At 45.3% G+C, this 25,678-nt stretch overlaps 1 protein-coding gene and 1 non-coding gene across 2 annotated transcripts; one reads left to right on the top strand and one right to left on the bottom strand.

The window, feature by feature from the left end:
• Nucleotides 1-376: 376 nt before the first annotated feature.
• trnal-aag (transfer RNA leucine (anticodon AAG)) lies at nt 377-458 on the bottom strand. Its single transcript has one exon. It is a non-coding gene; the product is annotated as a tRNA-Leu (tRNA).
• Nucleotides 459-9,369: 8,911 nt separating this feature from the next.
• On the top strand, nt 9,370-23,689 carry rcor2 (REST corepressor 2). Its single transcript, XM_071534434.1, has 14 exons — nt 9,370-9,481; nt 12,845-12,970; nt 14,185-14,241; nt 16,390-16,467; nt 16,918-16,970; nt 17,293-17,454; nt 17,698-17,822; nt 18,253-18,319; nt 18,743-18,982; nt 19,420-19,497; nt 19,998-20,055; nt 21,709-21,776; nt 22,454-22,615; nt 23,294-23,689. Exons 2-14 carry the CDS (start codon nt 12,847-12,849, stop codon nt 23,687-23,689), a joined length of 1,668 nt encoding a protein of 555 aa, XP_071390535.1. The 5' UTR covers nt 9,370-9,481; nt 12,845-12,846.
• The last annotated feature ends 1,989 nt before the right edge of the window (nt 23,690-25,678 follow it).

Below are 25,678 nucleotides of genomic sequence, written 5' to 3'. Positions count from 1 at the left end.
ATAAAATATGCTAATAATTTGCATCACTTTTATAGACACAGCTTTGCTCCCCGTACCCCAAAACTTCCCATTTTCCCAGTCATATTTACCACTCTGTGGGGTCAGAATGACATGACATTCAGTGGACACCTTTATCCAAACCGCCCTTATGGTATCATGAGAGTGTGTATATATATAGAAATCCTTAATCCTGGCAGTGTTAGTGCCATGTTCTATACACTGATCTACAGAGCCACAAAAAACACTTATTTGACTTGCATTCAGAAGGCTCAGTGCTTCTATTTCAGGTCACAGGGTCCTTTTTTTTTAACCATCTTCAAAGTTCAGTTTCACCTAAACTGACTCAGCAGACACCGTCAGATCTTGAAAAGACTCCTGGCAGCGGTGGGATTCGAACCCACGCCCCCGAAGAGACTGGAGCCTTAATCCAGCGCCTTAGACCGCTCGGCCACGCTACCACGTCTGGGTACAACCACGTGCGTCCTACTGGTAGTCATCATATTTCCGATAGCAAGTGAAGGTAACACTACTTTAGCGCGAATATGGTTTCCTTGTTTGGGAAATGACGACAGTCCAGCAGAGGGCCGGAGAGGGTCAAGGAACCAGCCGCACAGCAGCTTTATGCTCGATAACCTTTGACCTTTTCAGTTATTAATCTATCTAATGACAGGATACTGTTAGTTAATGTAAACATTGAAGTGCTGCGGGCTGATTAGAACTCTACTTATAAGTTTGGCTGTGTAACACTCTTCTTCTTGACTTCCAAAGGCTGGCCTATCATGTCATGGGTATGAATGTAGTGTGTGTGTGTGTGTGTGTGTGTGTGTGTGTGTGTGTGTGTGTGTGTCGGCTGAATACAGTATGACCTTAGCCTATCATGTCTTATACATAGTGCACAGTCTACCCCAAACTCAAACCCAAATGTGTAGAAAATGAGTTCAGCATTTCCATCCACTCGCTGATTCGATTACACTCGCAGTAAAATAAAACAGGGATAGAGCCTGCGATAGCCTATTTTGGGTTTATTATGAGTCCATTATGTTAACCAACAACAATTACCCAGGGAGTTGGGAGTAACATATTACATGTAATGCAATTAGAATAATCTGATTACAACAAACTCAATGAGGAAAATCCTCTCTGCTCTTGCTCAGCACCGCATGAATTTATTTGCTAAAGTCTCAGTCTGCTCTGATGATGAGGGTCCAGCAGCACTGACACGGTCATAAATAAACTCTGGTGAACAGCAGGATACGTGATTTTCTAGATTTTGTTTGAAATCAACTGAGACCTTCTAGATGTGGGAATATCTGTCTATTTTAATGAAACTCATTACAAAATTTGGAAAATGTAAACTGTTACAATTAGTGAAAAACATGAGCAGTCACCAGTCACTTTAAACCTTATGATGTCACTTATTAACTGCAATATGTTAAACTGCAATACTTGATTTCTGGGCACCAGTCACTTTATAAAACTACTGTTAGTATTGCATTGCATTGTGTTTTGTGACCCTAAGAAAAAGTTTTTTGTTCCACTATGAACTTGTTGAATTGAAGCAAATGTAGGCTATGTAGTGGCTGTAATAAGATCTAGTCCTACCAGTCTTTGAATTGAAATTAATAAAATTGGATTAAATTGTCAGTTTAACCTTATATTATATGGATTTTGAGGCTACATAATCCAAAAGTAAGTGAAAAGTAATCAGATTGTCACTGGGGTTGAGTAATGCAATTGGATTTGTAATTGAATACAATATTAGCAGGTAATGAGTAATTTGCTATGGATTATACTTAGAGTTAACCCTACAACTATCTGTATACAGTCTAAATCAGCAGGCTATAAAGTGTGGTTCAAGGATTCCCAAGAGTGAAGATTTCCTAGGGCTCCTTAGAACAAAAAAGCTCAGTTTTATTATTGCTTAATTTAATAGTTTGCAGAATGAAACGTGGCACTGAGAGGATAATTCCAGCCTCCTAACTGTTATCGCCCCCACTGCCAGAGTGTAATAACATTATGTGCGTAATCAAATACGGAAACATTTGCTCCATTTTTCTCAGATGTGGGTCCCTGGACGAAAATACTCCTCTTCAGTATTGAAATGATAGAAACCCCAGGGTGAAATCAGCAGGTAGTGTCAGCAGGCCTGTTCAAGCCTGACAAAGTAAACCTCATTCTGCATCGTCGTCTGAGAAGCAGTTCGTCACAGTGACCGGTAGGTGGCGGTGTAGGGGCGTGGAATCACACAAAGTCCATAAAGCATCTTGTCTCGTGCTGCTGTTGAGGCCCAATTTAAACCTGGAATCAAGCTCCATATGGGATAAAAGATGGGTAGCCATAGAAATAAAGGCCTTTTCTTTTTTTTCTTTTTTTCTTTTCTTTTAGTGCCCTTAAGCACTCTATACCTTTGATTTTGAGCACTTTACTTTTTTGCAAAAATAAAAAATATATATAGGCCTATATATAGCCTATATATAATGGGTTGGTGAAGCATAAGGCAAGGACACACTCAACCTGAAGGGTAAAAGATACATCTGCATATTCTGTCTAGATAGGGTGGAAAGATGGTTTATCCCTTATGAAAAAGATCCACAGTAATCCTATAGTAAAAGTTAGAGGAATACTATACAAATATCACAAACACACTATAATTCACAATAGGAATACTATTGGAATATTATAGTGATACCATAAAGATACAATAAAGTAGTCTACGACAAGGTCACTATCAGCTCATTATTGAGTCCCATTGACACACACTATGCCCTATAGGAATATTATAGGAATATAGGCTATTACAGTGATGTTTCAATAGGGACTAACATTAGTTTCCAGTCCTTACTGGATCTATTGTGTAGGCTACACATGTGTGGCTTGGAGCCAAATCCCGATCCCGACACAATATCTAAACCCAGATGCAGCTTTTATCTGCGTTGGGATTTTAGTACCAAGTGTATTGTCTCATACACTTTGAATATAATGCTATATATGTTGATTATGACTAGTAGTTCGCTTCAAGACAAGCCAACCCACTTTTACTGAATGCAAATGAAAGGCCTACATAGGGTTCTCTCTCCCTCTCTCTCTCACTCACTTACACACACACACACACACACGCACGCACATGCACCCACACACACACACAGCCCTCCCCGGCACGCAGATGGCCCCGCCGCTAAGCCCCGCCCACAGCCCTTTGTCTTCGGGTAATCTTTCTCTCGGCCGTCGGTAGAAAAGACATTTATCTCTCTTGTCGGTAGGGGGCGCGACGAGGGTCAGGGAGTTGATACCGAGGCCTGATGCTCACTGGAGCGAGTCCCCCCCCCCCCACTCACTCTCTCTCTCTCTCTCTCTCTCTCTCTCTCTCTCTCTCTCTCTTCACTTCAGTCCAATAGGTGCTTTACCGGCACTGACATTGAGATTCCATACGTTGCCGAAGCAGAAGGTGACAACGCTGACATTCACTACAGAACAATAACAGACGAAGAAAAAGAAGACTGTGTTACTCTCCATTCAGTAGCCTACTGTTTCCCATTGGATAGATCAAAATAAATCTGCCCAATTTCCCCATGGGGATCATTAAAGTTTCTTTTAATGATCTAACCTAATACATCAACACATCAACAAATCACAGCTTTCCTTTATGGCAGACAAAAACTCTTTTCATCTCTCCATCTGCATTTTTGTCTGTCTGTAAATATGTATGTCTGACTTTCTGTACATTCTCTCCAGTGTGTTTTTGCCTGAAGGAATGGATTATGAAATTCAAGCTGCGCCCCCCCTTCTTTCCTCACCCCCTCACCCACACACACACACACACACACACACACACGGATCCCTCTCTCCAGTTTAACAATGCGGTGTGTGTTGTTGTTCTTTTTGCTGTCTCTTTTTTGATCAGCAGACTGAAGAAGAGAGGAAGAATTCAGGCAGATAGATAGATAGATAGATAGATAGATAGATAGATGGATAGATAGATAGATAGACAGCTAGACAGGTTTATGTGGAAATATCTGCTGCAGGCCTTTTAACACAGTGAGGAGAGGGAGGGGAAGGACGGGGAGGAGAAGAGAATGAGAGGAGAGAGAGAGGGGAGGGAGGGACAGGAAGCAAGAGAGAGGAAAGAGGAGAAAAAGAGGAGAGAGAGGAGAGAGGAGAAGAAGGGAGAGGAGAGACAGGGAAGGTAAGCAGGATGAATGAGGAGGAAAGGAGGCAGGGGAGGAGGGAAGGGAGGAGACAAAGAGGAAAGGAAGAGAGAGAGAGAGAGGGAAGAGAAAGATGAGAGAGACAGGGAGAGATGGAGAACGAGAGAGAGGAGAGAAATAGGGAGGGAGAAAGGAAGGAGAAGGAGGGGAGGATAGAAGAGGGGACAGAGTGGCAAAGGAGGATGAAGAGAGAGAGAGAGGAGAAAATATGGAGGGAGGAGAATGAGAGGGGAGAGAGGGAAGGAGGGAGAGACAGATACATATTAGAGTAATAGGTATGGAAGGGATGATGAAAGCCAAGAAAGAAATAGAGGAAGAGAGAAAAGGAGGGAGAGAGAGAGATGGGGGAGATGCTGATGAAAGAGAAACAGGGAGAGGGAGAGAGAAGAGACAGGAGAGGATCGAGGAAGGAAGGAGAGAGAGAGAGAGAGAGGAAGTGAGAGGGGAGGAGGATGGGAGAGGAAAGCGACAGATGCAGTGTGGAGAGCAGCAGAGGAGAATGGTGGATGTGAATCTCTGCTACAGGCCTCGCTCTCCACAGCAAGCCCCGCATCACAGAACCACACCGGATAGAACGGACACTCGCCCAGAGGATTTTTTTTTAATCAGATCTGGTATTGTAGATCTGTTGGTATTTCCATCTCTTTACATGACTTGGATGTGATTTGTGGCTGGAGACGATGTAGAATCCCGTTCACGATGCGAGTCCGACAACTTTCATATTGACTGACACGGATACAATTATGGGGGAAACACCGAATTACCACAATAATGATCTAATTTAAAGATACTGAATATCGGCAAAAATATCAGCAGCTTCAATCCAAAAATATTGACATCCATATCGGCCTTCAAAAGCCCATATTGATCCAACCTTAAATCTTAAAACCTTAAAACAACAGGTGTAACTGTAGGCTGGGGAAACCACATCAGTCAAGAAGGAGAGCTGACAGGTTAAAGATGAATTTTCAAGCCTCGACACAAGTGAGACGTGAATTTTGCAGAAGTCTATGTTAGGAAGGTGTTCCTAGTCTTTTGTACACAGGGATGTAATGGTAAATAAGAAGGTGGGTAAACTATGACCTCCAGTGGGTGATATAGGACGATATAGGAACCACCAATAGAAGCAAAAATCAATTCATTTATGCATTGCCTTTTAAAACACAATATCTTTATGCAACTTACATAAGTTTGATTCTACTCTATACTATAAATCTACCCCATAAATATAGAGGGTGAACTCTATTCTGCAAATAAAGAAGTGAACTAAGTTTACTCTCTACTACATGCCTGTTTGTACACTGAGTATATGTGATATAATGGCAATAAATGCACAAGATAAGAAAGATAACGAGTTGCCATGGCAAAGGGCATCAGATGACTGTACCTGCCATGTGCTAAATAGTGCAACATGCAATATCAATACATGACACTTTCATGACAACAACTTCATCTAAATGCCATGCTATTTCAATGTAGGTAAAAGAAGATTAGGGTGAGGTGTCCATTCTATCTCATCCGATTCTATACCGTGCACCTTCTGATATAACAAACGCTGAGAATACAGAGGAGGGAGGGAGGGAAGGAAGGAGGGAGAGACTCGCGTGGAGGAAAGACAAGGAGCTAAGGGAAGAGGAGGCGAGGAGAGGAGGGAGAACGAAGAGTGAGAGAAGAGTACAGCTGTGCGTAGGGAAGAATGGAGGAGGAGGAGGAGGAGGAGAGGAGGAGGAGAGTGGGAGGGGGAGTGGTGGTTTGTCACAGAGTATAGGTGACAGGGGTGGAATGGCTGAGAGATAAACAGAGGAGCAAACAGAAATTCAGACAGATAAATAAATATTGAACAGAAACAGACATTCATACATGCAAACATATATAGAACAGGCAGACAGGAAAGAAAGAGAAATCAGACAGGTAGACAGAGAGAGACAGACAAAGAACAAGACACAGCAGGTAAGGGGGGGTGAGGAGAGATGGGGAGAGGGAGAGCAGCAAGGAGAGAGAGAGAAAGAAGGAGACGATGGAGGGGAAAGGGGGAGGAAGTGGAGAAAAGAAGTGGAAATAAGAGGAGAGTGAGTGAGATGTGAAGGTAGGCTGGGAGGGATATCAGGGAGATCAGAGAGAAGCCGAGTGAGAGGAGGAAAGAGGGAGAGGGGAAGGGATGGGAGAGACGGAGGGATGGAGAGGACCGAGGAGAGGAAAGAGGAGATTGACAAGAGAAGAGAGGCGGCGAGGGGAGGGGGAGGAGAGCAAGGGGAGGGAGGGAGGGAGGGAGGGGGAAAGAGGAGAGAGATGGAGCAGTTGTTCATTAGCGAGGAGGTGTGAGGGACGGAAGGACTGAGTGAGAAGAGAGAGAGAGAAAGAGGAGAAGAGAGGAGAGGGAGGCATGAAGGAGTTGGAGAGAAAGAGAGAGAGAGAGAGCGCAGTGGAATGGGCGAGTTACGTGGACACTGAGTAATGAGAGGAGGAGGGGGTGGGGGGGGCGGAAGAGGAGGAGGAAGGAGTGAAAAAGACAGGAGAGAGAGAGGAGGAAGAGGAGGAGGAAAACGGGAGGAGAGGAAGACAGGAGGAGGAGAGGAGGAGGAAGAAGAGGAGGAGGAAGGAGGAGGGGAGGGGGGGAGTTGGAGGTGAGCGAAGCGAGCCGCTTTACTGTGTCACTGTAGGGGGAGGATGGGGGGAGGGGAAGGGAAGAATTTGCGCCGCACACATACACACACACACATACACACACACACACATACACACACATACACACACACACATACACACACACACGTACACACTGTTGAAATCGGAAGCGACACGCAAGAAAGATAGAGAGAAAGAGACAGAGAGAAAGACAGATAGAGGCACACAGCCAGACAGAGAGACAGATAGGCAGAGCTGGAGCCTCTTTTGAAGGAGAGGAGAGGAGGAAGAGGAAGAGGAGGAGGAGGAGGGGTGAAGGACAGAGGAGAGAAAGTAGGAGGGAGGACGCAAGGAGGGAGGGGGAGGAAAAGGAAGGCGCGCGGTCGAGCGAGGAAGGAGACGAGGAGGGAAGGAGACAGGCGGAGAGGAGAGGAGAGGAGAGGAGAGGGGAGGAGGAGAGGAGAGGAGAGGAGTCATCGCTGGAGACGAGGGAGTGAGGGAGTGTGGAAGAGAAGGGGGGGAGAAGTGGGAAGGAGGTTGAGGAAAAGAGAGGAGGGAGGAGGAAGAGGCAGGGGGAAAGAGGAGGAAATGGAGGGAGAAAGGAGGGAGGGAGAGAGAGAGAGACAAGGAGGGGCAGGAGAAACGGAGAGGAGGAAAGTAATCTGAAGGGGAAATAAGGTAGAGAATTAGGCAGGAGGCATGGAGAGAGAGGGAGGGAGAGAGAGAAAGAGAGAGAGAGAAGGGAGGGAGGAAGAGAATTAGGGCAAATAGGGAGCGGGCAAATATTCAGGAGGTCTAGGGAGGAAGTGGGAAGAGGGGGAGGAGGGATAGGGAAGAAGAAGAGAATTAGGGAGGAGGCAGAAGAGTTGGAGGGAGAGATAAGGGCAAAGGAGGAGGGAGATAAAGAAGAGGAAGAGTGTAAGGACCAGAGATAGAAGCAAGGAAGGAGGAGGTGGAAAAAAGAGAAAGAGAGAGAAGGAGGAGAAGGGAGAGGAGGTGCAGACAAATAGGCAGAAGGCTCAGAAACAGACAGGAAGCAGAGAGACGGGGAGGAGGCAATTAGCGAGGAGTAAGCAGGAGGGAGAGAGAGAGAGAGAGAGGGAGGCGAGGTGGAGAAAACAGGCAGGGGGTGAAGAACTGGGGAGCTTGTTAAATAGAGAGGGAGGAGGGAGGGAAGGAGGGAGGAAGAGGATGAGGAGGAGGAGGAGGAGGGATGATGACAAACAGAGAGACTGTGGAGGAGATGGAGATGAGGCGGAAAAGACTGTCCAAGAAAAGGGAGACAGGAGGGAGAGAGAAAAAAGGGAAGAGGAGGTGAGGATGCCGGAGAGAGAGAGAGAGAGAGAGAGAGAGAGAGAGAGAGAGAGAGACAACGACAAAGAAAGAAAGGAAGAGTAAGAGAGATAGGGATGGAGGGAGAAGAGAGATGTATGTAACAGGCTGTTACATATCAGCAGCACTTGGAATGGCAACAGCAGCTTGTGTGTGTGTGTGTGTGTGTGTGTGTGTGTGTTGGGGGGGTGTTTGCCGGCATCAGGTGTAAATCCTGCTATAGATAGCGATGTAACATCATCAAACCATTCCCTACTCTACTCACATACACTTACTCACCCACCTGTACACCCCCCCCTCTCTGTCTCACATATACACGCACACACTCACTCACACACACACACACACACACACACACACACACACACACACGCAGACAGACAACAGACAGAGAAGTAGAAGTAGAGAGAGACAGAACTCACTCTTTGAATTGGAGACATTTTAAATAAAAAATAAATGAGACAAGTACATTGAGGCTATTCCTCTGAGTCACTGCCCAGTTCGTGGACATGCACACGCACAGACGCGCACGCTCTCGCAGACACACACACACACACACACACACACACACACACACACACACACACACACACACGATTAAATTGTACCCCACTCTCCTGCCCTTTTCTCCACCATGCATACATCAGTGCAAGTCTGGACAGCCAGCCTCAGCACAGAGATGCACAGCTGACGAATCCCTCCGCCCACATACTGGCAAGTAGTCCCTAATTTATGGGATTTTGATAGATGGCAGATTATGAGTCTAAAAAAACTGCTGTAGCCATAGCACATCATCGCATTACTATTTGAATAAGATGAACAATAAATATCAATCACTGATTTGAATTTTCAGGCAAACGGTTAAAAAGCTGATTTTCTGACCAAAGGCTTTCAACTCAACATAATACACAAAAATGCCCCCTAACTCGTCAAATCACGTGCTATCCGGCAAGAATCGTTGTTAATTAATGCAAAATCAACAACACAATCCATAGTTTTACAGGACTACTTTTTGCCAATCCAAATGGAGTAGGCTACTTGGGAGAGGCAAGCGGATCGGGGCGGATGTCCACCTCTCTTTTCTCGGGGTGTTGTCTGTCTCCCCGGCACACACTCACACAGAGACACACGGCTGCTTCCATCTATCCATGCAGTTCACTTCATTGTACACTCGAGTCGGGCTGTGATCATCAATTAGGCAGAAATTAAGCCGTTTTAGATGCCCTAATTACCGTTATCGTTTCGGAGAGGATTATATACTGCGGGTAGAGGCACAGATAAGTTTTGAGTGCGGAAAACCGGAGACAAACGACACGCAGGTACAGTGTGACTGTTATCTCGACTTTCAACTATTAACGTTACTAATGTAACGTTAGGTACTAGCCGCAAGCTAACTAGCTAACGTTAGCATCCCAACGACCAACTGAAAGGTTTGACTTGAAAATGCTATCATGTGCACTTTGGGGGCGAAATATTGCCTGATATTCATTATTCAGCATCTAAAAATTAGTTGGACCGTAGAAACTGTTACCGTTTACCGCTGAAGGTCTTAATACAGACCAACAACTTGAGTTATAATCCAGAACGAGTTTTACTTCATGCCAGCAGTCAGTAGCCTTAGTAGTAACAGCAACGTAAGCGTGGGGAAAACAAAAGGACTTCAAAGTCTGGAAACGGAAGAAGAGCAGAGACTCACACAGGGAGAGATGACTATTCACTAAAGCTGTGAAATTATTGATTTAGCTACTCAGTCAAATAAACGCCGGTTGCCGACCCACGCTGGCCAGCGCTTATTTTTGATGATTGAAAAAGAACTAACCTATAGTAATCCTATAATAGTTCATAGAAGGTTACTATAGAAATATAGTCTCCATATGAATATTTCAGTGATACCATAGGAGAAAAAAACACAAGAAAGTAACGTTAGTGTAGGGTCACTATAAACTCACTACTGAGTACCACAGGCACACTATGAGTCATTATAGGAATATTATAGTGATTTTGAGCGTGAGTCAAAAATGATGCGTTAATGAGAAGACTGAAATAGGCTGCCCCTTAAAATATATAATGAAGGACTATTGTATACTATATGCCTATATATACTTTAACTTAGAATTAAATAAACAACGGAATGTTAGTATAAGTGGTTATTTTTTGTGTAGCTGAATACATGATCGTATCAGATTCTCAAAGATAGTTTGGAGCAAAAGTTAGAAGGGTCGAAATTTGACAATTTCATTATGGTGGTGGGAGGTTGGGAAAACTAATTAAAAGGCACAAGTTGGTGGGTTAGCGATATTGATCACTAGAAATTGATCCTCCCAGAGTTTTTGGCTATAACAGCTAGTTCATAACCATTAGTTGATTCTTGTGGCGATCGAGGCTACCGTCCCGGAGTCCGAGGCTACCACAAGCCCTTAAACTCTCCCTAAAAGTGAACGGGGCGGGATTACATCGATTCTCTTCCTTCGTGATTGTGAACGTATTCCCAAACGTGCATGAACCAGTACATGGTTTTTGGGGCGTTTAAAGCGGGTTGTTGTGAGTTTCCAGTGAAGTTAGGCTGTGTGAGGACAGCTGCTGCTAGTTTTGGGGGGTTTGTGGGGCCACCGGCGGCAGCGACAGACAAAGACCCGCAGAGAGCCTCGGTCACTTTATTGTCTACCACAGTTTGGTAGTCGCCCGGCCGGTAAACATAGCCAACTGCCACTTAAGAGGCGTAAATGGTCATTTTAAGTCAGGGGAAAGAGAAGTGGATTATTATCCTTATTTGAACCGCGATCAGTCTGTCACAGCATCAGAAACACTGACCCATGTAACTTTGAAGTGACGTAAAAGCGTCGCTGCTTTGTTCTGGTCGCAGTTCAAGTTGTTGAAAATGGAGATTAAATAAGTGACCTGATAGTGCGGAAGAAATATATCAAATGTAACCTAACCGTTTCAACTTCGATTTCGAAGTTGTGTGTATATTCTGATTTGTGAATGTATTTGATGTCTTTGTCGACACCTGTTCTTTGTATGAACCGCAGTATGTTGGTTTAAGGAGGAGTTTAGATGTGGCCCTTGATACGGTTTGACTAGCTCTCGTCTAGATCCGTGTCCTGAGTTGACCGTCTAGTCTTTTGTGCTGCTGCGAGACTCGGTGTCCCGAGGATACACAGAGAGAGAGGGATGGAGGGATAGAGAGAGGGAGAAAAAAAACAAGAGAGAGGGAGAAAACTAGGCTCGGCCACGTAATAACCTAGCACGACAGTCGATGACACTTAAAACGAGAGCTCCCCTCATGCAGGAGGGCTCTCATGTTATCCATGGCATATTCTCTCCACTTTGTTTTTGAGGATACCGCCACTTGTGAATTATTGAGTGCGTTTGTTTGCGTGTGTGTGTGTGTGCATACGTGTTTGTCTGGCTGTAGGGTTTTCCCTGGCTTTTGGAGGGGCTTAACGTGGCAAAGTTGCTAGTGCCATGGATTTCACTTGGGGTGTGTGTATCTGTGTGTTTATGGCTGCTCTGTGTGCGTGTGCTGTTTCAGCATGTATGAACGTGTGTTGTGGTAAAAACGCTATGTTTTAAGAGGCTTATGTATATATGATAGTATGCGAACCATTGACTATAACATGATTTTAGTCAGGTAGAGCTGCTCTTGGTTTGTTTGAATGGATGCACTGCTAGTCGTATTAGAGACTGGACCTGATATTGGGATAAAAAAAAAAACTTCCCACATGGTAAAATTCAATACATATAGCCACATGTAACATATCAGAAGTTAGAGCAAAGCAACATGACTTTCTGTCCTTTTCACATATAGAGAAATGTTAGAGCACTGTAATGAGAAAAATCTATTCTTTTTACCTCTATCTATGTGTTTTGTCCTGGTCATTGGTTGTTATTTTGCTCAGGCTAGGCTGGTGTTTTTTTAAACAATGGTCCAGGACACATAATGGCCCGCCAGTCTGTTTCTGGTTGGTGCCCATATGACAAGAGCATGTTTTAATGAGCCTGAGTAACAAAGGGAGACTTCAGTTATTCAGTTTGGGTCCCAGGATGAACAAGTTTAAGAATCACTAGCGGTTTGTGTGTATTTTAGTTGTAAGCATGATTCTTGGTTGTAGTGGATCAGAGCTTAACAGGAAGCCCAAATTCTGCTTTCAGGCAAGTCTAGAGGCAGGTTGAAAGATGAGTGTTTTTAAAGCAGCACATCCCCAACAAATAGAGGCCATATTATGTCACCTCATGCCCCACTGAACTGTTAACAGTGCAAGGCCATTTTGGTTTGAGAGATTTTCTGAGTTACAGTGTGACATTGAGAGCTATTGAGTGATGGTTAGAGTCACGGAGAGATACTAGGAGTAGTTGAGTGTGAATTTGTTCTCAGAGAAAACTAACCCTTGAAAAATAAACATAGCTCAAGGGAAAATGATGGGAGCGCTTCCAAGGGAGCAGCATAAGGTGTTTTTTTTCTCCTTTTTAAGATTGAAGAAGGTTTTATAGGGTTTCAATTGAAAAGCAAACATTCCAGTCAACTAACTAATGAAAAATGAACGACAGATCTGAATGCATTGCTATGAGATTCTATCACACTCAGACAAAGTTTGATAGTAGAATATTGATATGTGTAAGTGGTGAAATCACCCTTTTAAATGTATTTTGTGTGTGTGTGTGTGTGTGTGTGTGTGATCCAGCCATGCCCTCGGTGATGGAGCGCTCGGGGGCCGGGGTCCTGTCCAGGAGCAGGGCCAAGACCGTAACCAACGGCAACAGCCAGCCACACTCTGAGGAGGAGAGCAGCGATGAAGAACACGCTCACGGTATGCAGACAACAACACACACACACACACACACACACACACACACACACACACTGAACAATGTAATGCTCAATTAAACCAACTTAAGTTGATTCCCAAACCTAAACCTTGGTTTAACCCAGTGCCTAACTTTCAACTTTTTATTCTTGCATGCACACAAAGCATGTAAAGATCACACACACACACACACACACACACACACACACACATGCTGCACTCATTGCAGTGCTGTGGTGCCTGGTTAATCCCTATACACGTCTTTCCGCTGTCATCCCCTCATTTTCTCCTCCACCCACTTCCCTCACTCCTACTCTTCCTTGCCATCCTTGTCATCCTCTGCCCACATACATCCTCTCATCCTCCATTCTCTCCTTCACCCACTGCCTTCTTCTTCTGCTGTCCTTTAAATTTTTTTTTAACCTGTATTTAACAAGGCGAGTGGAGTAAGGAAACATTATTACAAATTACAGCTAAGATGGAGTAGCTGGGGGTTAAGTACCTTCAACAGCAGTTTTGGAGGGGAGAGCTTCTTCCATCCTCACCTCCACCTCTTGCATCCCTCTCCAGTCTTCCATTCATCTACCCATCTTCCTTCATCCATCGCTCTCCATCCTTGCCTCCTCTCAGCTCTCATTTCTCTCCAGCCGACTTCTCCTGCCCTACCTCCTCCCTCTCCTCCCATCCTATTTCCTCCCATCCTCCCTCCCTCCTGCTTCCCTGCCACCCACCTCCCTCCATCTACTCCGGTTTCCATCTATCCACCCATCTGTCCCCCCATCCATCCTCTCCTCCCTTCCTGCCCTCTGTCCCTGAGGAAAGCGTAATCTCTCTCTTCCTCCTCCTCGTCTGCTTCCCAGCTCCTCTCTTAGTCTCCCTCACTCATCCTCTTCTACACTCTCTCCATCTCCTTTATCTCCCTGGCTTTACCACAGCACTAATTACTTAATGTCTGCCATCCGCTCTTGCTCCTTTTTTTTTTCTGCTCATGCTTCCCCCCCCTTCTTTCCCTCCATCTCTCTCACAGCCTCGCCATCAAAAAACTCTCCCTTTGTCTCTCCTCTTATCTGTCTTCTCTCTATCTTGTCTACCCAGTTCTGCAACTTTTTGGGAAATTTCTGCCTTGTCAACACTATACCATCCCTCTTGGATATTGTAACTTCTGTCTCTCTTTCTCTCTGTTCTCCCTCTGTCTTTCTCTCTCTCTCTCTCTACAGACAGTATGATCAGAGTGGGAGGAGACTACCAGGCCCAGATCCCTGAGTTCAAACCAGGTAAGGTGGGATGGAGGAAATCAAGAGAGAGGGAGATAACGGGGAGGAATGAAAGGAGGGATGGAGGAATGGAGAGAGGGAGGTAGGCACAGCGGTGAAGAGAAGCATGGAGGACATTGAAATGGAGGGAGAAGGGGAATACAGATAAGGAGAGGGAGGAAGGTCAAATGACCAGAGCCACAATTCAAACCAGGAACTGGCTAGAAGGACGGACGAGGAGACAACATTGTTATGGACATCCAGACTCTCAGTGTGAATGGGTATGCAAAGAGTCTGAAATGAACTTTTTGGCTCTCCTTCCAAGGACTGGAAAAGCCAAAACAATTTAACTGCCAGGAATAATTTTTACTGGCCAAATATACTTATTATATACGGTCTTCATGAAAAGATGTCACCCTACATCTTTTCAGTGTGTACAAAATCACGTACTGTGTGAAAGATTCAATAAAGAGATGAGCCGATTAGAGTTTTAATTTAAAACTTGCTCATTCACTTATGAAATAGATAAAGTTTGTAATTCATCATGAAGTGACTCGCCACATGGGAATAACGTTAACTTTCCACAAATGTTAACTTACTTAGCCATCTAGGCTGCGGAGAAAGAGGAGGAAAAGTTTGCAGAAGTTTAAACGCTACTGTGGAGAGCCAATGTTGCAGGCAGCCAGTCAACAGCCTGTTTGATCCAGAGCCATTGTTTTGCTTTGATTTGATTGGCTCACAGTCAGAGCGTACGGTAGCCAGCAGAGACGAGGTTTTAGAACAGGCAAATACCGAAGACTGTACACAGGCGAGCCATTCAGATGTTAGCGTCTCAAAAAGTTACCGTAGTGGGTGGCCCTCATTGAATTATCCAACAAAGACAACTTTTACTGGCATTTGGTGCTTGGTGGATGTTAATATCGGACCGTGGCTATGCAGCATCTTGTGGGTAAAGGGACATTCATGCTCTCCAGTGAAGTTGGTCGTGCGAAGGAAAAAAACACGATTTTCTGCATTCAACTGTTCATGCCTGTTTTCGTTGGGTGAACTGGCGAGCAGCCTACAAGATGTCTGCACTGGGAAATCACATCTTTGTCCAATAACTGGGAATGTGGGAAATGGTGAAGTTCAACACAAGAATGATCCTTCCTCCACACAGCTTGAACTCACATAGATGTGCAGAATATCTGTGGGTCTTTAAAAAGTCTTAAAATAAATTATCTTAATTTTAAGGGCTTAAAAAGTATAAAAATGACTTAAATACAGTTATTACCAGTGTTTTTTTTCCACCATGCAATGACTGGTTTCTTTGTGCTGCATGTCCACTCTTTGATTAATACAGAATAGAGTTAGTTTTATAATATTCAGCGCATGTTTTTTTTCCACTGTATCTGATCTACTAAACACAACTGGACTTCATGTCCTTTAACAATTAATTTCCTGTTCTCCTTTTTGTAATTTTGCTCTTTTATAGTTTCAGAACATTCATATGTGCAGTCAAAAACAGTCTGGTTTTAACATCTGGTCTAAAATCCAGTTTCAGGTAGCATTTAAAAAACAGTCTTAAAGTCTTAAAAGGGCTTTCTGGACCCTACAGATACTCAGATGTGAATGGTAGATGTGAAGTGGCTGATGACCAAAAACAATGGCTGTTGTCTTTGTCAGAGAGAAAGGTGAAGAAGTTTCCCACAACAATGACTAATCAAAATGTCAAAGCGAAGGAGCGGGCAAACAAACCTCTCTTTGAGTGTATGAATTTTCTCTTACGATATTGCTGATTGGCATTGCACAGATGTTGAACCCCCAATGCAGTCCGCTGGCTGACATGTCACCGTCTCCTCCTCATCTTTCTTCCCAGCGAAGAGGGTGCTGAAGATGGAGTCTGGGCAGGAGAAAAGGGAAAGGAGGAATGGTACAAAGGAGGGGGAGGAAGAAAGCGAAAAGAGAATAGGAGGGTTGATAAAAAGCTAATCAGAGGGAGAGAGAAGTGGAGAGATGAGTGTGAGGGAGCGGGAGTGAAAGAGAATATAAGTATGGTGGAGGAGGAAGAGGCAGATAAGGACGGAGGAATAGGGAAAAGTAAAGGAGAGGAAGCTACAGAGATGATGTGACTAATGACTGAATGATAGGGACGATTTTGACTGTGTGTGTGTGTGTTCTCATTACCAGACAGTCCAAGCCGTTATGAGAAGGACCAGAGGAGTATGCTGGTCTGGTGTCCCAACAGCCAGATTTCTGATGCAATGTGTAAGCTCTATTATACACACACACACACACACACACACACACACACACACACACACACACACACCACACACCACACACCACACACACACACACACTACCTTTCATTCTGCGTTACAAGCTTAACAACTTGACCTTCAATATAATGGCTGGATGCTGCCTTGAGAGTAGCAATTAAAGTTTTTACTTTCTCTGTCCCCTCACTCTCTACATCCTCCTCATCCTCTATTTTGTTTTTCCTCGTTCTACCTTGCCTCTCTCTTTCTTGGCTCTCCCATCTCTCTACATTTCTCTTCCCTTTCCTCTGTCTCTCTTCTCTGTCCCTCTCTTCTCTGTCACTCTCTCTCATTTCGTCCCCCTACTCTCTCTACCTTGGTCTTTCCCTCTTTCTGTCTCTCTCTCTCTCCCTCCTTTTCTCTCCTTTGAACCCCCTTCTCTCCCTCCTTGCCCCAGTGGACGAGTACATCCTGATGGCTAAAGAGAAACATGGATACAACATGGAGCAGGTATGGAAGACTGCAAATTAATTTCACAAGAAAAACTTGTCACTTTGTCCCACAATGAAAAAACACAGTACACACACAAAAAGTGTAAATATTTTCTTGGAAGAAATTCAAGTAAACGGGATCAACAAGTGCACATTAGCAAATCTAACCAAATTAACAAAATGCACATATATTTGTTTCTTTCCACCATTTTCTCCCTATTTCCCTCTCATGCACACTCACACACTTTTTTCCCTTTTCTTTCTCTCTCTTTCTACATGTCTCTCTTCGTCCACCCTCCCTCCTTCCCTTCCCTCTGTCTCTTTCCTCCCTGTCCGTCCAGGCCTTGGGCATGCTGCTGTGGCACAAACACGATGTGGAGCGTTCGCTGGCCGACCTGGCCAACTTCACCCCCTTCCCCGAGGAGTGGACGGTGGAGGACAAAGTGCTGTTTGAACAGGCCTTCAGCTTCCACGGCAAGAGCTTCCACCGCATCCAGCAGATGGTGAGAGGGGCTGGGGAAAACACACACACACACACACACACACACACACACACACACACACACACACACATACAGAGTGTTCAGTACAGGAGTAGGCAGTAACGCGGTGTTAAAGGGGAATCACACACATACCATATTCAATCATACTTTCAACGTTTATTCTCATTTTATTGATTCTCTGTGCTTTTGTTTGTGTGTTTGTGTGCGCTCAATGTGTTTATATTTTTTTATTTGTGTGTGTAGCTTCCAGATAAGCTGATCTCCAGCCTGGTGAAGTACTACTACAGCTGGAAGAAGACCAGAACCAGGACCTCGGTCATGGACAGACAGGCCAGGAGGCTGGTCAACAAGAGGGAGAAAGACGACAGGTATAAGATGAGATGAAACTTTAATGATCCCTGTGGGGAAGTTGGGTACGAAAGGAGGGAGGGGATGGACAAGAGGGAAGGAGGAGGACGGATAAGGAGCGGTGTGATGGGAGGGAGGACTGGATGGAAGGGAAGGAGGGAAGGAATTCTCAGGAACGACTTGCCCGAGATCTGACATTTACAAAAGTGCTCTGACGAAATTGCTTTGTTTGAGCTAACTTCATGACACCTGATATGCATGTCATCCTGGGAAACAAGAGGCTCATGAAGATGTATGAGCCCCCCGATAACATTTCTTGTCTCCCACATATGGTATTGGACATTTTACACTGAAATTTTAATTGTTGCCAAAGGGAGTGCTGCATCAATGGTTGGGAACAATGTGTTTACCACAGGCTTGTTTCATCTTTTCTTCCTGTCCTTCTTCCAGTAATGATGAGGTCGAGGAGGGAGACCCAGGCAGCGACAGTGACTTTGAGATCGACGCCAAGAAGGAGGTGAGCAATACACAACTTTTTGTCGATGTTGGAATCGCAGATCTGGGTTGTGTGAGTGTGTTTGTGCTCTAGTAGCCTATACTTACTTGTCTCTGTATTGAACGTGTTTGAAGACTCCAAATTATTACAGAGACGGTGAAGTAGACCAAATTATTTAATCCAAGTTTCTCCCCAGGATGTGGAAATGACTACTTCTCAGAGACTGTATATGTGTGTGTGTGTGTGCGCGTGGGCTTGCTCACACAAGCTCAGCTTTGTGTTTACATAGGCACTTGCCTGAGGAGATCAGCCTAACCAAATCAATCTGTTCTCTTTCCTTTTACTTGACAACTTTATTTATTAACTGTGTCTTTGCTATCCCAGCAAAAGTTGATCATTCTGAAGTTGATTTCTAATGCGTGCGATTGCTCTCTCTGCACGCAGGCAGTGAAGCAGAACTCCAGCAGCACCAGCTCCGAGAAGGGGCCCTCTGGTCGCTCCGGGCCGGTGAAGAAGGAGAGTATTGGGGCGCAGTACCGCCACCACCCGCTGAGAGCCCGCCGCAGGCCACCCAAAGGCATGCACCTGGACCAGGGAGACATCATGTCCCTGTCAGCCTCGCACGATGCAGGGGTGCTGTCTGTACGACAACTGGACACACACTTGGTGTCGCTCAAGAGACAGGTGTGTGTATATATGACCTCCTTTTAAACCCAACATTAACATGCATCCTGGGTAATCAGATTGTGAATGTAGTTCTACTTGTAAGCTGTACATGCACTCAAGACGCATTGAAGATCCGATCAACCAAACCAGCTGTAAATGTAATGCGTCTCCAATCCACATACAGCAACTATGGAAACAGAAAAAGACTTTTGTGCAGATCCAACAAGGACGTGCACTAAAACAGACGGCAGGTAGTAACATACTAGTCAAAAATGAACTGTCAAGACACTCTTGGATGGAGAAAGTGCAAGGTGTTTTTAGCATTATTTTAAAGGATGTAAATATAAGAGGAAGTGCACAAATAAACGGACTGAAGAGACAAGTCCACACACATACAGTTAGTTTCAAATGAACAAAATTGAACACCTCCTCTCAACTCTCTCTCTCTCTCTCAGGTCCAGAGTATTAAACAGAACAACAGTAGTGTGAAACAGAGCCTCACTGAGGGTGTCGACACTTTCAGACCCACTGAGGTACAATTCTCTTCTTTAACTCTGTATTTTGTACAACTTTCTACATTTTCCTACCCTCCACTTCTCTTCCACCCCTCATTCTTTTTCATGTGTCCTTCCTGAATCCAAAGCATTATTCCTTCTCTCATCCTTCACTCTCCCTCCTCCTTTTTGTACTTCTTTCCACCTTTTCACTCCCTCCACTTCCTTCACCTATCCCCCTCTTTGTTTTTCTCTCTCTGCCCTTTCCTGACTTTATTCTCCATCCTCCATCTCCGATCTCTCTCCTCTCTTCAGTTTGTTCCTCTCTTCTACTTTCATTTATTCACTCCGTCCTTCCCCAACTCCCTCCAGATATTATTTCACCCCCTTGAGGGACATAGATTAGTCTTAATCTGCTCTTTGCTCTCTCTCCCTCTCTTTTTTCCCCCCTCTTCCCCCTTCTCTCTTACTACCTTCCTCCCTCACACTTCAATCTCTCTCTGTCTCTCATCACTTCTCCTTTTCTGTCCGTCTCACAGCCTGCCCCGAAGATGAACTCTCGCTGGACTACAGAGGAGCAGCTCCTGGCTGTGCAGGGTGAGTGAAGGCCACAGCATCGTCTTCCCTCCCTCCCTGTTGCGTCACCTCGCGTTGCTCTCTCTCCTCCTCCCACCTCACATTCACAGCCAGACTGTGAGACACATTCACAGTCACATTTCCCACAAACGGGAACTGCATGTACAGTGTTAGCGATTGTAGAAGTGTATCCATCCTGCATTGTCACTGCAGAGGCCACTGTAGACAAGTGTATCTTGGACACTATACGTATAGGCTTCTCTCAGGTGGAGCTATAACGCTGGAGCATCCATGCAATAAAAAGCTGGACTTAAAATATTTCTACATTTCATTTCTACATGCAGACAACAATTGGATTAGTTACTCAACCCACTGGTAAAGTAGTAGTCTGTTCAAATTCATGAGCAAGTCACAGTCATTTTCAAGCACATATTTGCACTTCTGCACTGGGAAAATCAACCAGTATTTCTCAGTTTTTCTGAGTTTCTGCAGGATGCTGCTGGGATAAAAAAAATGAAATGATAAATAAATGAAAAGAGTGTAACAAAAAAACATGAAAAATGCAAATTGAACGGACTTGAACGAAATTGAACAATTTGATTTATACATTTCTGCCCAACATTCCACCTGTCAGTGTTTTACACAGACAAAGAAATATTGATAAAAAGGAGCCACTAGGAATTAGATTCCAACTGTAATGGAAATGAATTTGGGTTATGGGAGAAGTATGGCTGCTAATGTTCCAGCTTAGTGTGCATGGCACCAAGTCAATTAAAGAGACACAGTTGTCTTGCAGAAAAGGAGAGGTGTTCATTAGTAGAGGATTCATGAATCGTGAGGACAGTCTTTGGAGTGTAGTTGCTATGGACACTGAGCTCTGCATGCCGTCGCAGACTATAGCCTGAATTGGTAAATAAGTCAGACTGACAAGGACTCTTAGGTTTATAATCAATTGCTATAACATTCACTCTAAGGGAGTTAGAGCCGGTAGGAAAAATGGCAAGAACACATGAAATCGAGGCTTGCAGTTATAAAGTTGAATTATTTCAGTCATATTTATATTCACTTGGTTAAGTTCCCTGACCAGTGATCCTAGATCAGTAATGCTGTGATTTTCAGGACCGGATTGAGTTGACTAACTGAATGATGACTTAATATGTGGGGGCAAGTTATAGAGGGGTGGAGTTAGAGAAGCAGGCCTGTGACAGGAAGCTCTGGTTCAAATCCCAGACTGGCAGGTAAAATTGGATATAGTAGCAGCTACTGTCAAGGTGCCTTTGAGCAAGGCACTTACCCCCCACCCCAGTGGAGCTGCTCAGTGTCAACAGTAAAGACTGTGGTTGTGTTGTGCAGCTCCAAGGTATGAATGTGTGTAACGATGAGAGGGCAGTTGTGGAAAAGAGCGAGTGCACTCAGTCAGCGACCCTGGATAAAGGTTAACAAAAAACACATACATCAACAAGTCCACTCTCACTCTGTCTGCTCTTCCTGTCTTCCCTCTCCCACTCTCCCACATTTCTTTAAAAAAAAATGGAAAAGTTTTTGCAGCCTTTTGGTGGCAATGAATTTGTTGTCAGTGATTTCTAGCCTCGGTGAGAAACACAAACACTAACGAATACTTTTTTTTTTCTCTTTCTTCAAAACTCTCTTTCTCCCCCTCCCTTCCTCTCCCAGCCATCCGTCGCTATGGTAAAGACTTTGTAGCCATCGCTGAGGTGATCGGGACCAAGACAACGGCTCAGGTGAGCTTCCTCTTCCTCAGATGTATTTAAAAAAATATATTTGAAGGTACCTCTTGTCCAGGTGAAATAGGCTGTCTCGTTCAGAAGAAAAATGGCTGCCACAGCTGATTGATGCAACTGTAACTGCACACGTAAATCAGAAAAATTGATGTACATTTCGCCTGGACTATTCTGCTTTGTGAAACGATATACAACAGTGGAGAGAAACAAGAATGATGGGAGAGAGCGTGTGATAAAGGTCATGAGTCAGATTCAAAGCTCTCCTCACACATTCTGTCAGAAATCTGTTCTCTGGGGCATCCTGTTGGATCAGGCGCATGCTGAGCGCTCAGTGTGTTGTGATTCTCAGTTCAGCTCACAATGTTTGACACATCATCCCCCTCTCTCCTGCCTTTCCCATGTACTCTGAAATGAAGAAATGACAGAAATGATCTCTTATCTTTACCTCACTGTAACCCATCCTTCATCTCCATCCAACTCTTTCTTTTTCTCTCTTTCCCTCCGTCTAGATAAGCTGCTTCTTTGAAAGATAACTATAATCTCCATTATCCCTCCTCCTGCTTCTCTCCTCCCCTGTCCACCACTAGCACTCCTTTTTTTCCATCTCTCCAACCCTCTCAACCATCCTCCCGTGTTTTTCTCTAACTCCCTCTCTCTTTCCCTCCCTCTGGGTCCAGGTGAGTTCGTTCTTCGTGAGCTACCGGCGTCGGTTCAACCTGGACGAGGTGCTGAGGGAGTGGGCCGCCGAGCAGGTGGCCACCAGCCGGGACCAGAGGGACCACCGGAGGAGCAGCGAGGAGATGGGAGGAGCGACGGACGCCGGAGCGGAGGAGGACGAGGTGGGATTTGGGGGGGGAGGAAATACTACAACCACACTGGGTTGAGTATTACCCATCATACAATACAGTATGTCCATGGGGCTGCAAAAGTGGGGCAGCATAGGCAGTTGGCAAGATTTCTATAAAGAGAGTAAGTCCCTGACATTATCAGGAGCATCTTCTTAGTGGTGACTTTCACAATCCATGCCTCAGCTTTCTCAGGGCTTAAAATCCTCCTTTAACCTCTCTCCCCCTTTATCTGCATCTCCTCTGCATGATTGAAGTGGATTTAATGGCTGAAATCCATAAGAGATCATAGCTTTCACCTGATTAGTATATTTAAAGGAAGGAGCATGTGGTTCCAATATTTTGTACTCTGTGTATTCTGCTTTGCCATGTGGTTTAGTGTGTTTGCGTTTTCAAAAAGTCTCATTAATCTAACATGACATCCGTCTTTCCCTCTTCTCTCTTTTACTCTTCTATTCCTCTTTTTTCCCTCCTTCCTTTGCTTCCCATCTCTCTCCATGTCTCCTCCTCCTTCCATCCCCCCCCTCCTCCTCCTTCCCCCCCCCCAACCGTTGTCCATTTATTTTCTTTCATTCCCCTTCACTGTCTCCCTCTTTCTCCCCATCCATCTCCCCTCCTCTCTCACTCTCTGCATCATCACCTTTTCTGTCCTTCCTCTCTCTCCTCTCTCAGGTCAAAATGGAGGACTCCCCCCCGGACTCCGGCGGCGGCTCCTCCCCCCCCTCCTCCACCCAGACTCCCCCCTCCCTCTCCCAGCCCCCGCCGCTGCTCCGCCCCGCGCCGCCCTCCGCTCCCCCCAGCCTCCTCCGCCAGCCGCCGCCCCTGCAGACGCGGCCCCTCCAGAACCGGACCCCCCACAACCACCCGCCGCCGCCGCTCATCCGGCCCGCGGTGACGTCCTCGGGCCAGGGGGGCGGCGCCGGCCTGCGGGCCTCTCTGGGAGGCAGCAACGGCTCCTCCCCTCCCACCTCCGCCGCCTCTTCCTCCTCCTCCTCCTCCTCCTCTGCTGCAAGTCAGATGCCTCCGTCGCTGGTGGGGCTGAAAGTGGAGCAGTCCAACTCGCACTGACGCACAACGCCACACACAGACGCACACACACACACACGCACGCATGCAGTCAGACGCATGCATACAAATGCACGCGCACACACACACACACACACACACACACACACACACACACACACACACACACCTTTCTCGTTCCCCAGGTACCATTTCTTTAACCTTTTAACTCCAATCCCTCCCAGCCTGTTTTCCTGGGACCTTCACCCCCTTCCCAAGGTTTCTTAAGCTAAGGGTTGGGATCCAAAATGGGTCAGATGGCCCTCTCCTGTGGGTCCCAGTTCAGTTTAGGGCTCTCAGAATGTGGGTGGCGGGCTGGAAGAGTTAAAGGACCCCGGTTTTGCTCTAAAAAATTGCATACTAGGTCTACTATGTAAGTCACTGGCCCGTAGCCCCTTTACTGTACTAACAAACACCTACCTCCCAGACCACAGTTCCCTAGTGAGCACACACACACACACACACACACACACACACACACACACACACACACACTAAAGAAGACTAGGAGCTGGAGAACCAACACTACCTGTACACACCCCGCCACCCCTCCCCGAAAAAAAAAGCAAAAATACGCAGTTGTGAAGACACACTGGATCGTCAAGGCGGTGAAGAATGCCATGACAACAGACAGAACCCCCCCAACTGCTCGTCTCCATGGCAACTGCTGAACATCTGGATTGCGGAGGAGTTTGGTGGAACACACACACACACACACATATATAGGTTCCACTTGGCAGGTATCAAGTTGTAAGCATCCACACAGAGCCTTCAGGAAAAATGAGGAAGAGAAAGGAAAAGGGAAAAGACGGAGAGGAAGGAGGGAACCAGGTCTGAACCAAACCCCGGTCCTCATGCTAGGCCACATAGATTAGAAAGTCATTGGAATGGGTGGAAATGATATGAAGTAATATAAGTCCCAAATTGGGCTCTTGTACATGAAACTTGAGTTTATCGCTGTGGCTTTTCATAGCATCTCTTCCAATGTTTTCACAGCTTTCTGTAGCCATGAGCTGGGGTTGGTTCAGATTTGGGCGTGAAGAAAAGATGGAAAAAAAGAAGAGCGAGAGAGAACACGCCCCGTTTCTCTCCCTCTCCTCTCATAGCCATGTGTTACTAGTATTAACTGGAGTGATGTTTTCCTTTTTTTTGACTAGGTCTTTTCAAGGTGAGCCCTAGCTAGGCAGTTAGTTATTGTAAGTAGCTTAGATAGTGTATACTTTATTATTATTATTATTATTATTATTGACTGAGCACTAAGGAGAAAAAAAGACCCTTGTAACATACTTGACTGGACTTTCTCGCTCACATTTCAAGACGTTTGACACGGGTTGTCGTCACTGGACCAGTGCTGGTCCCAGTCCTCCCTCCCTGTAGCTGAGGTAGACTCCACTGCTTCATGTGAAGTGACTTTTCACTTTGGTAGAAGATTTTCACTTTTTACGTGAGAGCTAAATATGGAACTCTTGTAACGATTAAGTATCGGAGGGGAAAAATACTGCTTTATCTATAGGATCCTGGACACAGAATGAAACAATATTACCTTGATCTGCTTTTGCTTGTTTTGCAGATGTGTGTAGGAGTCTGATTGTTAGACCGGGTTTACAAACTGAAAGCGAGCGGTGCTGATTGCGGTCCTCAGAATCAACAAAATTGGAGCTTGACCTTTTTGACCTCCTGCAGATGTCTGTGCACTAAACAAAAAAAATGAAAATGTTCTGCCAAAGTCAATTATCGCTTTAAAAGCACATTGTTCCACAGACACCTCGTGTCTCAAATCAACTGTTCAGCAGCAGAGAAAGCAGTTGAGACATTTGACAATGCATTTCAGGGGTCGGCTCGGTTCCACAGCCATGAAACACTCGATACACGTTGGAGACAAAAAATAACAGAAATCGGAGATGGTCAGATTCTGTAGGACACCCAGGATTAGCATTGGTTGTTTGTGATGATTCATGTTCTCTCCAGTATTTTGTTTGCCAACATATGTTC

Source organism: Centroberyx affinis, unplaced genomic scaffold, assembly GCF_046629955.1.
Source record: "Centroberyx affinis isolate AG114_WGS23_722 - 3 ecotype Tasmania unplaced genomic scaffold, CSIRO-AGI_Caff_v1 ptg002542l_1, whole genome shotgun sequence".
In the NCBI taxonomy this organism is placed as follows: Eukaryota; Metazoa; Chordata; class Actinopteri; order Beryciformes; family Berycidae; genus Centroberyx; species Centroberyx affinis.
The sequence above is the reverse complement of the archived record's forward strand: the minus strand, read 5'-3'. Positions and strand labels throughout refer to the sequence as shown.

Coding starts and splice junctions, on each gene's coding strand:
- rcor2 (XM_071534434.1), top strand. CDS start 12,847: ATGCCCTCGGTGATGGAGCGCTCGGGGGCCGGGGTCCTGTCCAGGAGC. Junction 12,971..14,184: donor CGATGAAGAACACGCTCACG/GTATGCAGACAA, acceptor CTCTCTCTACAG/ACAGTATGATCAGAGTGGGA. Junction 17,823..18,252: donor AAGAGGGAGAAAGACGACAG/GTATAAGATGAG, acceptor TCCTTCTTCCAG/TAATGATGAGGTCGAGGAGG.